At 50.7% G+C, this 12,375-nt stretch overlaps 1 protein-coding gene across 1 annotated transcript in view; it reads left to right on the top strand.

Annotated features, from left to right (window-relative positions):
- The window catches only part of ANO2 (anoctamin 2), a 340,921-nt gene that overhangs the window by 5,000 nt on the left and 323,546 nt on the right, over window positions 1-12,375 (top strand). Inside the window, exons 2-3 of the mRNA XM_061124073.1 lie at window positions 5,592-5,776; window positions 6,868-7,194. Coding sequence (XP_060980056.1) covers window positions 5,592-5,776; window positions 6,868-7,194 — 512 coding nt within the window. The remainder of the gene's footprint in view (window positions 1-5,591; window positions 5,777-6,867; window positions 7,195-12,375) is intronic.

The following is a 12,375-nucleotide window of genomic DNA, read 5'->3' as shown; positions in this document are numbered from 1 at the left end:
GCAGATTTGATCCCTGGGTTGGGAAGATCCCCTGGAATAGGAAATGGCAACCCACTCCAGTATTCTTGCCTGGAAAATCCCATGGACAGAGGAGCCTGGCGGGCTATAGTCCATATGGTCACAAAGGGTTGGACATGACTGAGCAACTGAGCGACTGAGCGCTGATGCACAGTGGCTTGTAGCATGTAGAAAATTTAGTGGCTAATAGTCCATTTTGACCAATGACTTACAATCTGTTTTCCTCGCCTTTGTAAGAAAGGAATACAAGACTCTCCCATCAGGAGCAATTATTATGCAAATGCCTGTCTGTTGTCACTTTCCTTCATTGTGAAGAACATCCTTTAGCATTTTTCTTTTTAACTAAAATTTTTCTTTTATTTTGGAGTGGAGTTATTAATAATGCTGCATTAGTTTCAGGTGAATAGCAGAGTGGTTTGGTTATACATGCACATACATCCATTCTTTTCATTCCTTAAAATGAGATTCTGCTGGTGACAAAACCTCTCAATTTTTTCACCCTCCCAAAGCTCCAAAATTCCACACCACAAAGCACAGAAGAGACGACTGACCAGAAATCCCTCTCTACTCTTCTTTTCTGCATCTCAATTTTTTATCCAGTCTTTCCTTGAGCACCTGCTATGTGCCAGGCAGCAGTGAGGGCCAAAGATGATATCCAGTCCCTACCCCTGAGTATCTCTCCCCACCTGGGGTGTGCAGGTATGAGGCAGTTGAGCTGTCTGTCAAGTTGGGGGAAGTTTGAACAAGGCTCTATAGTACGAGTGTGGATGGTATCTCTGTGGGCTGAATTACTGCCCATGTAAGCAAACGTTAGTCATTCAGTCCTGTCCAACTCTTTGTGACCCCATGGATTATAGCCCACCAGACTCCTCTGTCCATGGAATTCTCCAGGCAAGAATACTGGAGTGGGTGGCCATTTCCTCCTCCAGGGGATATTCCCGACCCAGGGATTGAACCTGGGTCTCCTGAATTGCAGACAGATTCTTTAACGTCTGAACCACTAGGGAAGCCCTAGTAAGTGAAGTTATTCATTGTTATCCACACTGATAGTGGAGGGCACCTTATGCTCAGCTAGTTGCTCTAATGAATAGACTAAAAAATAAGGACTAAAGCATAACAAGAGTGTACTGCTTGCCAAAGAGATAGGCCTGGGTGGGTGAACAAGTTGATAGGGTGACTCTTTTCCCAAAAGCTTTTCGGGGACCCAGGGGGATGGGGGCTCAGCCAACTTCATCTGTGACTTCCGAGGTGGCCCCGAGGGTTGCCATCCCAGTTATCAGAGAGCAGGGAAAGAGCACGCAGGAGCAGTCATGGAAGGTTTCGATGGGTCAGACCTAGAAATAGCACATAACACTCTGCTCGCATTCCTCTGGCTGGAATTCAGTCTCGTGGCCACATCAGGGAGGCTCGGGAATATGGTCTAGCTGTGTGTTCAGGCAGAAGCGGAGAGCATGGATTTTGGTAAGCAGCTTGCAGTCTCTTTCATGAAGTGAAGTGTTAGTTTCTCAGTCGTGTCTGACTCTTTGCGACCCCATGGACTGTAGCCCACCAGGCTCTTCTGTCCATGGAATTCTCCAGGCAAGAATACTGGAGTGGGTTGCCATTTCCTCCTCCAGGGGATCTTCCTGACCCAGGGATCGAACCCGGGTCTCCTCCATTGCAGGCGGATTCTTTACTGTCTGAGCAACAAGGGAAGCCCAAGTCTCTGTCATAGGGGCCTTTCAAAACTGGTAAGTTTCCTGTGATATAGTACCCTTATTATATATTAAAGTTACAGATTTAGACCATTTGTCTCCCCAAGTAGACTCTGAGATCTTCAAGTTTCAGCAACCAGGACAGGACAAAGTGTGTGGTATGTGGTTATTAAATGGTTTTGAATGTGTGAATGAATGAATGGTGAACTGGGGTGATGGTAGCTAGCCAACAGATTCAAATGCTTCTTACCGTCTTTTTATTTTTGAAGTATAGTTGATTTACAGTGTTGTGCTGGTTTCAGATGCACTGCAGGGTGATTCTGTTATGTGTATACACACCTGCTCTTTTTTGTATTCTTCTCTGTTATGGTTTATCACAGAATATTGGACATAGCTCCCTGTGCTCACAGTAGGACCATGTTATCTATTTTATATATAGCAGTATGCACCTGCTAATCCCAAACTGATAATTTATCCTTCCCCCACCCCGTTTCCCTTTTGGTAACCCTGAGTTTGTTCTCTGTGTCTGTGAGTCTGCTTCTATCCTCCTGACCCAGGGATCAAACCCGTGTCTCTGTGTCCTTTTGCATTGCGGAGATTCTTTACCTACTGAGCCACCTGGGAAGTCCATTTTGTGGATAAGCTCATTTATCTGCTTTCTAAAGACTCTACATATAAGTGATATCACATGATATTTGTCTTTCTTTGTCTGATTTACTTCACTTAGTATGGTAATCTCTAGGTCCATCCGTGATGCTGCTAATGGCATTGTCTCATTCCTTCTTATGACTGGGTAATGTTCCGTTGCACATATACATATGTACATGCATTCATGCTCAGTTGCTTCAGTCATATCCGGCTCTTTGCGACCCTTTGGACTGTAGCTCTCCAAACTCCTCTGTCCATGGGATTCTCCAGGCAAGAATACTGGAGTGGGTTGCCATGCCCTCCTATAGGGGATCTTCCCAACCCAGGGATTGAACCCACGTCTTTTGCGTCTCCTGAATGGGCAGGTGGGTTCTTTACCACTGAGCCAGCTGGGAAGCATTACTCACTAGATCACTGGTTTATTATGAAAGGATAGGATACAACTCAGGAAGAGCCAGATGAATGAGATGCAGAGGACAAGATATGTGGGAGGGACCTGGAATCCCATGCCCTCTGGATGTGTTGTTCTTCCCACATCTCTACTTGCTCATCAACCTGGAAGCTCAGTGAACTCCATCCTTTTGGGGGCTTCATTATGGGGGCATGACTGATTATAATACATCCTTTTGGGGCACTTCATTACACAGGCACAAATGATTAAGTTTCTGGCCACTAATGGTGACTAAGCTCAAGCTCCAGCCCCGAACCCTCCTAGGAGGGCAGGGGGAGGAAGGGGGAGGGGAGACTGAAAGGCCCACCCTATCATCACAAGGTTAGTTCCCCTAGCAACCAGGTCCCATTCTTAGGTTAGTGGGGAGCTTCCCGAAAGACACCTTGATTGCTCTCCACACTTAGGAAGTTCTGAGGGTCTTAGGAGCTCTGTAGCAGGTACAGAACAAAGGCCAAACTATCTGTTTTTACAATAAATCACGGTATCACACCCCCAGAGTCCAGGAGGGTGGCTAAGTCACAAACACCCAGGGATCTCCTATTCAAGGCCGTTTGTGCAAAGAGCCAAGTGAATGGTGTAAGAAGGGAAATAAAAATGGAGTTGGTATTGCAAAGAGAGCTCTGTGTGTGTGTGTTAGTCGCTCAGCTGTGTCCAACTCTTTGCGGCCCCATGGACTCTAGCCTGCAAGGCTCTTCTGTCCATGGGATTCTCCAGGCAAGAATACTGTAGTGGGTTGTCATTTTCTCTCCAGGGAATCTTCCCCACCCAGGGATTGAACCTGCATTTCAGGCAGATTCTTTATTGTCTCAGCCACCAGGGAAGCCCAAGAGAGTCTCTAAAATGCCATTATTGCCTGGAATGTGTTTCTGGAGCTGGAACAGCTGAACTACACGCTGTTCTCTAATCACTGATTATGGGAGAAGGTGGGCATGAAAGCAGGGCTCCAGGCAGCGGTGATCCCTATATCAGTGGAGGGAGTGGCCAGGGTGGCCAGTGGGGCCCTGGAGGCCAGCTTCAAATCCCTGTGACTCCTTTGTGGGATGGTAGCTCCCAGACAGTGGTGTGACTAAGGCTTTGGGCTGCCTCTTAATCTGAGCTATCTGGGTCACTCGTGTGAATTCATTCCTTGAATGCTGTCAAGGAAGGATGGACCTTGAGTGCGCATCTGCTGTATCACCTGTCCAGGTATTCATCAGGTTGGTTTCTGGTTGTTTAGACATACATAGGATGTGTTTAGATACACACCCTGGGGTGTACAGTCTTGCTCTCAGTTCTGATCTGGGCAGAAATGCACAAGGGGAGAGGGACGAGCAAGACTGGGGATGGAGGAAGGAAGCCCCTCCCCTGACATCCTAAACTGGAGGCCTCCATCACCCCACCAGCATGCATACCCACTCCTGCCCCTCAGTGTTCTGTCCCCTACCTTCCAGATGCTTCAAGACCCAGATTCGGGCTTATTATCTTTCCTGAAGCTACTTTGACTTTCCACCTTTCTGGTTCCCTCAATATAGACCAAAGTCTACAGTCTAGAAACAAATTATGGAATCTTTACTTGCTGGCTGTAACTGTGTTTCTGCACATCATCAATATCTTCACAAAGTGATGATATTGATACATTTCTCAAGCGCAGGGACCCAAGTTTCAGTCCTCTAGAAACTGCCCAGCAGAGACCTGGGCACGTGTACGGGGCTGTTCCTCAACCTAGTAACTGACCAGAAACTCTAAGTGACCGGGAATAGCTGCCTTTGGTCCATTCATTCATTCCTTCATTCAGCAGGTGCTAAGTGCTAGGTTGTGGTTAGTCATTAACTCGTCTGTTAAGTTTAACATTTAATGTTTAACTCCGTCCATCCATTTAGTCTTTAAGTCGGACCGTGGAGTCCGACTCTTGCGACCCCATAGGCTGTAGCCCACCAGGCTCCTCTGGCCATAGGATTTTCCAGGCAAGAATACTGGAGTAGGTTGTCATTCCCATCTCCAGGGGATCTTCTTGACCCAGGGAACAAGTCCAGGTATCCTGCACTGCAGGCAGATTCTTTACCGACTGAGCTACAGGCTGGATGTATAAGGTGTGATTTCTGCTCACACGAAGTTTAAAATGAAAAGAATAAGACCAATGATCATAACCACTTTTTATTTTTTTTTGGTGTCAGCCCTGGTACCCTGAAGGGCTGCTCTGGGGTGTGGGGGGAGGGAGAGACAGGGCAGCTCTGAGGCCATGGTGGGGGCAGCAGGGGTGTGGAGACCCCTCAAGGGCCCCAGAGGTGGCCCTTGGGTCAGAGGTCACCCCTGCCCTGAGCCCACTTTTGGTCTGTAGGGCTCTCTTCTTCAGGGGTGTAGGGGCTGCCAGGGTGCCCCCTTCTCTTGCTGCCCTGGGAAGGACCCTAAAGACTAAACCTTTGGCGTTAATTCAGGGTGTCTCTTCAGCAGCGCCCCACCCACCCTGCCTCCAAGCAACTGCCCTCCTAGTGTCTGGGAACCAGAAGAGATTATGACAGTCATCATCAGAGGGAGCTACTGCTGGTGGCTCTAGGGTGTGTGTGTGTGTGTGTGTGTGTGTGATGGGAACACCCCACCCCCTCCCCTATGGCCAATTGGCTAGCTAAGCCTGTGAGGACTGGCTGGGGGTTGGGGTGCGGTGGGCAGCTGTGGGGAGGTGTGGTTATGTTCTTAGGGCTGCCCTGGGGTCCCAGGTTCAGCACCTCAGCTGCTCTGGGTCCTGTATCCATGCTTTCCCATCCCCTGAAGCAGCTGTCCCTCTGTGTCCTTGTCTTTCACAGACATCCCCCTGCTCCCTGGCTCCCCACGCCGGCTGAGCCCGCGGACCGTGGTTAGAGGGGCTCAGGGCCCCAAACATGGACAGCAGTGCCTCCAGGTGCCGAGTCCCCCAGCCCAGCGTCTGCAGAGCAGTGTCCCCCAAGGGTCCGGCCAGGCGTCTGGTGGAGGGAGCCCTCCCAACAGCTCCGTGAGTACTGGGGCGTGTGGATGGGCGGGCCTGTGGGGCGCCCTCCACTTGGGGGCACGGGGGGTGTGTTGTGGGTTTGTGTGTGGGGGCGGGGTTTCTGTTAGGCTCCCTTCATCCCCTGTCTCTCCGAGACGGGATGGCACGCTGTCCCAATAGCACTGGGTCCCCTGGTCAGAGGAGGATGGGGAAGACAGAGGTGTAAGAGGCCTGATGGCCCCGCCCATTGGCCTGCAGGCTCCCCGGCCCCCCTCCCTCAGGTCTGAGGAGCCAGGCCTCAGCTGGGGCGCCTCTGAGGCTCTCCCCTGTGCCTGGCGCTTCATCTGGTTGCCCAGGTGACCTCTCAGGTGGCTGCGGAGGCAGCTGGGTATCAAACCGGTAATAAACAGGGAAACACCCAAAGCGGGAGGCAGGTCCCTCCCCTGGCTCCACCTAGTTCTTTCTCCTCTTCTTCTCAACCTCCCATCGCCTGGGGAGCAGACTGGAGTGGACCGCAGCCTCTCTGGCAGGGTCCTCGCCAGTGGCTGGGGAGGACGGAGAGCGGGTAGAGGAGGATGTGGCGCTGTGAGGCGCAGAGTGGACAGTGAATCCCCCGTGGGGTGGGCCAGGCAGCTGGAAATCGGCCTTTGTTCCAATGGATCCAGAGAGCCTGCCGGTGAGTACGGCGTGTTTGCAGGCTGGCCTGCAGCTCTGCGAGGAGGTAGGGCTGTCGTGGTGTGTGTGGGGGGACCTGCGTGTCAGAGCGTGCGCGGGTGACGCAGGTGTGCGCAGTGTGTGCCGGTGTAAGGCCGAGTGCCCGCCTGCGCGCGTGTGCTGGAATGGGGCTTGGTGCGCGGAGGCAGGCGGGCCGTGGGATGCGCGGGGTTCACGCTGAGTGTGCGTCTGTGTGCGTGAGCGTGCGTGTGTGCCGCATCTGTCGGCCGGGGCTAGACCCAGGGCTGGGGTGGAAGAGTGGCAGCCGTGGCCGATGAACTCGGTGAGGGCCTGGCCTCCTCGTCCCCCTCCCGGGTCCCAGAGTGCCAGGTCAGCCTCCCGCGCCTCTCGCCCCTCCCTCACTGGATGTCGCCGCTTCGCATCCCCTTTTCTCCTGCCAGGTAATCAACAACTACTTGGAGGCCAGTGAGCCGGTGTCCTCGGAGGCCCGCGTGAGCCGCATGCACTTCCATGACAACCAGAGGAAGGTGGACTACGTGCTCGCCTACCACTACCGGAAACGTGGGGCGCACCCCGGCCACGGCTCCCCGGGCCACTCGCTGGCTATCGTCTCCAATGGCGAGACGGGCAAGGACCCCCAGGCGGGGGCTCCCGGTGACATCGAGCTGGGGCCGCTAGACGCCCTGGAGGAGGAGAGGAAGGAGCAGCGAGAGGAGTTTGAGCACAACCTGATGGAGGCCGGGCTGGAGCTGGAGAAGGACTTGGAGGTGAGGTTGGGCAGGTGGCTGAGGGTCTGGGGTGCAATGGCGGTGCTGGGCTGGGTTCCTGGCCATCGGGCCACGTGCAGGAAGCCTTTGGCTCTGTTCTGGCATCTGTCATGCTGTTTTTCCTTCCTTCTGGTGGGCAAACCAGATTTTCTTGCTCAGGGACTTGAGAAAGCGTTCTGGGATCCCAAGTGCTGGTGGGGCCAGTGGTGCTGGTGGTGGGCGCCCATCTGAAAGTTGGCTTAGAGATAAAGACAGAAGTTAGAGATAGAAGGCAAGGCACTTCTTCCTGACTCGCCATCCTGTGGCCTTTGTAATGTTTTCCTTGGAATGAAGACCTGATTTGCCTGTTGTGCTTTGGATTGAAGTTTCTGTCTAGGAGACTTACATTATTAAGAAAAGTCCTTGCCTGGGACTCCCAGGGAGTTGGTTATTTGGGAATAGAACATCAGACATATTTTATCAGCTTGTAAGCTATCTGTATTCTGACCTCTGACCAGATAAATCCATTTATCTACACGTTTATCTCTCCATCTGTCCGTCCATTCACCCATCCATACTTACATCCATCCATCCATTCATCCATCCTTCCATCCATTTCTTCACTCACTTCTCCATCCATTTCTTCATACCACACGATCCTTTAAAGATGGCTGGCCCTTGCCATCCCCTCCAAACTCACCTCCTACCCCTCCCACTCTCCGCTGCTGGCTCCAGCCCACTGGCCTTATCTCGGTTGTGTCTTCATCACTCTTACCTCAGGGCCTTTGCATGGACTGTCATCTCTGCTTTGGTCTCCCTTCCTCAGACCTGTGCATGTTCAGCCCCTCACTTCAGACCTCTGCTTGAATGTTACCTCCTTCAGACATCTTCCCTGACTATCTTAGATAAAGTGCCCCCCCCCCCCCCACCCCTATCATTCTGTACCTTGACCCTGCTTCACTTTTCAGCATCATACTTAGCACCTGAAATAGCATGGTAGATTTATTTTTCATCTGTGCCCCTCCCAGCTCCATGAAGGCAGCGGTCTTGTTTGGTTCACTGCTGTATCTTGAGCACCTTGGACAGAGTCTGGCATATATAGGAACTTAACTAGTGCTAGTTGAATAAATGACTTCCCCAAGCCTCAGGTTCTTCATTTGCAAATAGACACTCTGCAGGATTATAGTTTTACATGCCCCATTGTTAGACGGGCCAATGAAAACATCTAGCCCAGTGTCTGGTACACAGTAGATGCTCAATAAATATTCATGATTATAGAAAAGGGTGTCATGCTGAAGGATGGGCTGACATTCTCATCAGATACCTGTTTTGTAAGTTTCACATTAACTCCATCCCCAAAGGGAAGGGACATCCCCAGAGGTCATTCATCCATTTTGCTGTCCCCAGGCAGGATGGCGTGTGACCCGGCTCTGACCCTGGCTGTGCTGACCTGTGCTGCTTATCCACCCTTAAACCAGGAGCCCCTTTTAGCGTTTTTCTTTGCGCCAGTGGAGGGCCCGTGTGCTCTTTAAAGTCTGCTTTGGGGCTCCCCAGCTGTGGGGTGTGCTGACTTTCACCTTGGGAAACCCAGAACTTGCTTGGTGCCTCTGACTGGGGTCTGATTGGAAGGTTTCTCAAGGCATTTTTTTTTTTTTTTCAATTATTTTTATTAGTTGGAGGCTAATTACTTCACAACATTGCAGTGGGTTTTGTCATACATTGACATGAATCAGCCATGGAGTTACATGTATTCATGTTTTGAGAGCTGGGCAAGGAGCTCTTGGCGTCACCACTGTGGGAGGCTGTGCCTTCCCTGTGTGTCAGGGAGTCAGGGAGGCTCAGGCCGTGGAGGCCTGGGCCTTGTGCCCCTGCTGAGTTGGGAGACGGCAGCCTGTCCCAGAGGTGGACTCTGGAGTCTGAACACAGATGTCTACATCCCAGGCCAGGCATCTGTCAGCCTCATGACCTTGGGCAAGTGGCTTGATCCTTTGGAATCCCAGTTTCTTTGTCTGTAAAAAGGGAATAACAATACAGTCTTCACTGGGTTTTGATGAAGAAGAAACCTGACAACTAGAAGTATCTGAAGGTGTAACAAGTCAGTGTTAACTGCTCTTGTTATTATTGAGAGTTGCCAGATTTAACAAATAAAGATTCAAGATACCTAGTTAAATTTGAATTCAGATTAAAAACAAATAATTTTTTTTTTTTTAGCAGAAGTGTGTCCCATGCAATATTGAGGATATTTGTTGTGTCTAATTGCTAAGTTGTGTCTGACTCTTTTGCGATCCCATGGACTGTAGCTTGCCAGGCTCCTCTGTCCATAGGATTTCCCAGGCAAGAATACCCGAGTGGATTGCCATTTCTTTCTCAGGGGATCTGCCTGACCCAGGGATTGAGCCTGTGTCTCCGGCACTGGCAGACAGGTTCTTTGCCACTGAGCCCCTGGGCAAGCCCCATTAGGGACATACTTTACTCAAATTTTATTTGTGGCTAATCTGAAATTCAAATGTAACTGCACTGCTTCTAGTGGGCTGCCATCTTTGCTGCCCCCCAGCATGTTTTATTTTGATTGCTATTGGATTTTGCGAGCCTCAGCTGGGAATTAGGAGGGCCCAGAGCTAGCTCTTAGGACTGACGAGTGTTTGGTCGGGGCTGCTTGGGGCTCCCCTGCTGTGGGCGTGCCGACCTTCCCCTTTGGAAACCCAGAGCTCACTTGGTGCCTTTGATTGGAGTCAGGTGGAGTGTGTCCTAGACTGTTGTCCCTGCTGTGTACTCGCCAAGAGTGCTTCCCTCCTGGCCCCTTACCCTGGCTTCAGGTCTAGTTAACTCTTCTTTCTCGGGGCCTTTCCAAGCTACTCAGCCTCCCCCAAGTCCCTTCTGTCATCAGAGCCTCTACCACTCATGTAGCCATCCTGACCTACTCTCTTGCAGTGTTTTGCTTTATTTTTTCCCCCCTCCTTCTCTTTTCCAAAGTTATGCGTTTGGGTACCACTGATGCAGAGTTGAGTTCATCACAGTTCTCAGTCATGGCGCATTATTATCATTGGTGTGCAAAGGTCCTTCTTGTGATTTATTTATTTATATAAAGATAAATCCTGGAGTCGATGGTCTTAACACTGACACTCAGACTCACAAGAGACAGGGGTTCCTGCCATAACTGCCATTGGAGGAGGGGGTACCCTGGTCTTGAGCCCCTGATCCTCTGAGTAGCCTGATTCTAGACGCTGAGAGGAGGGAGGAATTTTCCTGAGACCTCACAGGTGTGTGTATGGGGTTGGGGTACCACCACTGCCTTTTTGCCCTTGCTGGGAACAGGGATTGTTGTTGTTGTTCAGTTGCTAAGTTGTGTCCTACTCTTTGTAACCCCCTGGACTGCAGCACTTCCCTGTCCTTCACCATCTTCCCTGTCCTTCACCATCTCATGGAATTTGCTCAAGCTCATGTTCATTGAGTCAGTGATGGCATCCAACCATCTCATCCTCTGTCACCCCCTTCTCCTCCAGCCCTCAATCTTTCCCAGTATCAGGATCTTTTCCAGTGAGTCAGCTCTTTGCATCAGGTGGTCAAAGTATTGAAGCTGAAGCTTCAGCATCAGTCCTTCCAATGAATATTCAGGGTTGATTTCCTTTAGGACTGACTGGTTGGATCTCCTTGCTCCCTTGGGGACGGGGGAGGGGCTTTCATGTCAACCTTGTCCCTGATTGCAGTCCTGCATCAGGCCTGGGGGCTTGGCCCTGGAACCCAAGGCCTGCAGCCACCTTGGTGCCTGTGCTCCTTGTGATTTCTTTTAGGCCCCTTACCCTTCCCTGTTCACCGCCTGCTGCCCCCAAAGGCCGTCATTCCAATGCTTGGTATTTTTGGGAAACGTATAGTGTTGCTTTTGCTTTGTGCGTTTTTTTCTTTAAAAAAAGACAGTATTGCTTAGGACAGCTTTTTAAAAATTTATTTGTATTGGAGTATAGCTGTTTTAAAATTTTGTGTTAGTTTCTGCTGTACACAAAGTAAATCAGCTATGCATATACACATGTTCCCTCTTTTTTGAATTTCCTTTCCATTTAGGTCACCATAGAGCATTGGGTAGAGTTCCCTGTGCTGTACTTTAGGTTCTCATCAGTCTTCTATTTTATAACTAGTGTCAATAGCATATGAAAGAGTCTTACATTTTCTCAGAAATTGGACAGAGAGGTCCCCATCCCACACACTAGTTTCCTCTATTATCGATACGGTACATTTATCACGGTTAATGAGCCGCTATTGATACCCTGTCATTAACTCAAATCCCTTCTTTGTTCAGAGTCCCCTGGTTTTTACCTTCCCCCTTTTTGTCCTCCAGGATCCCAGCCGGATCCCACATTGTATTTACTGTCATGTCTCCTTAGGCTCACCACCGTGTTGGTGGTGACAGTTTCTCTGAACTGTACGCATTTTTAATTTACATAGTGGTGCTCTGTCTTAAACCCGTTCTGTTCCCTTCCTTTTTGTCTCAGCACTGTATTTTTCAGACCATTCATTAGTGTTGTTGTTGTTCAGTTGCCAGGTCGTGTTGACTCTTTGTGACCCCACAGACTGCAGCACACCAGGCTCCTTTGTCTTCCACCATCTCCCAGAGTTTGCTCAAACTCATGTCCCCTGAGTCGGTGATGCCATCCAAACATCTCATCCTCTGTCACCCCCTTCTCCTCCTGCCTTCAGTCTTTCCCAGCATCAGGGTCTTTTCTAGTGCGTTAGCTCTTTGCATCAGGTGGCCAAAGTATTCCCTGGTGCACATGTGTCGAATTCCTTTTTTCTAACAGATGAGCGCTTGTTTACCTGGTCACTCCGCTAATGATAATGGGCACCCAGGTTGTCACCCAACAAGGCTGTGAGTGAATTGTCACCTCCTTCAGGGCTCATGTCCCATGCTCTTCTCCACCCCTTCCCCTCACCCCTAGGTCAAGGTGGTGCTAAACCCTGGTTAGAGGTGGAGACCATGAGGGTCTGAACAACCTTCTGGAGGCTTGTTGGGGTCTGAACTGCTCTCTGGGTCGGGATGCCCAGCCTCTGGGCGTGAGCAGCAGCTTGGAACTGGTCCCTCATGGGGCAGGGACACTGCCCGGCTGCACCTGGTGGCTGTTTGGAGAGCAGGTGCAGCGGCCCCGCCTTCTAGACTGTCAACCCTCTCCTGGGCTGGACGGCCTCTTAGGCTCTAGCTTTGCTTTGAGT

The sequence above is a fragment of the Dama dama genome, chromosome 22, assembly GCF_033118175.1.
Source record: "Dama dama isolate Ldn47 chromosome 22, ASM3311817v1, whole genome shotgun sequence".
Lineage (NCBI taxonomy): Eukaryota > Metazoa > Chordata > Mammalia > Artiodactyla > Cervidae > Dama > Dama dama.
The sequence above is the reverse complement of the archived record's forward strand: the minus strand, read 5'-3'. Positions and strand labels throughout refer to the sequence as shown.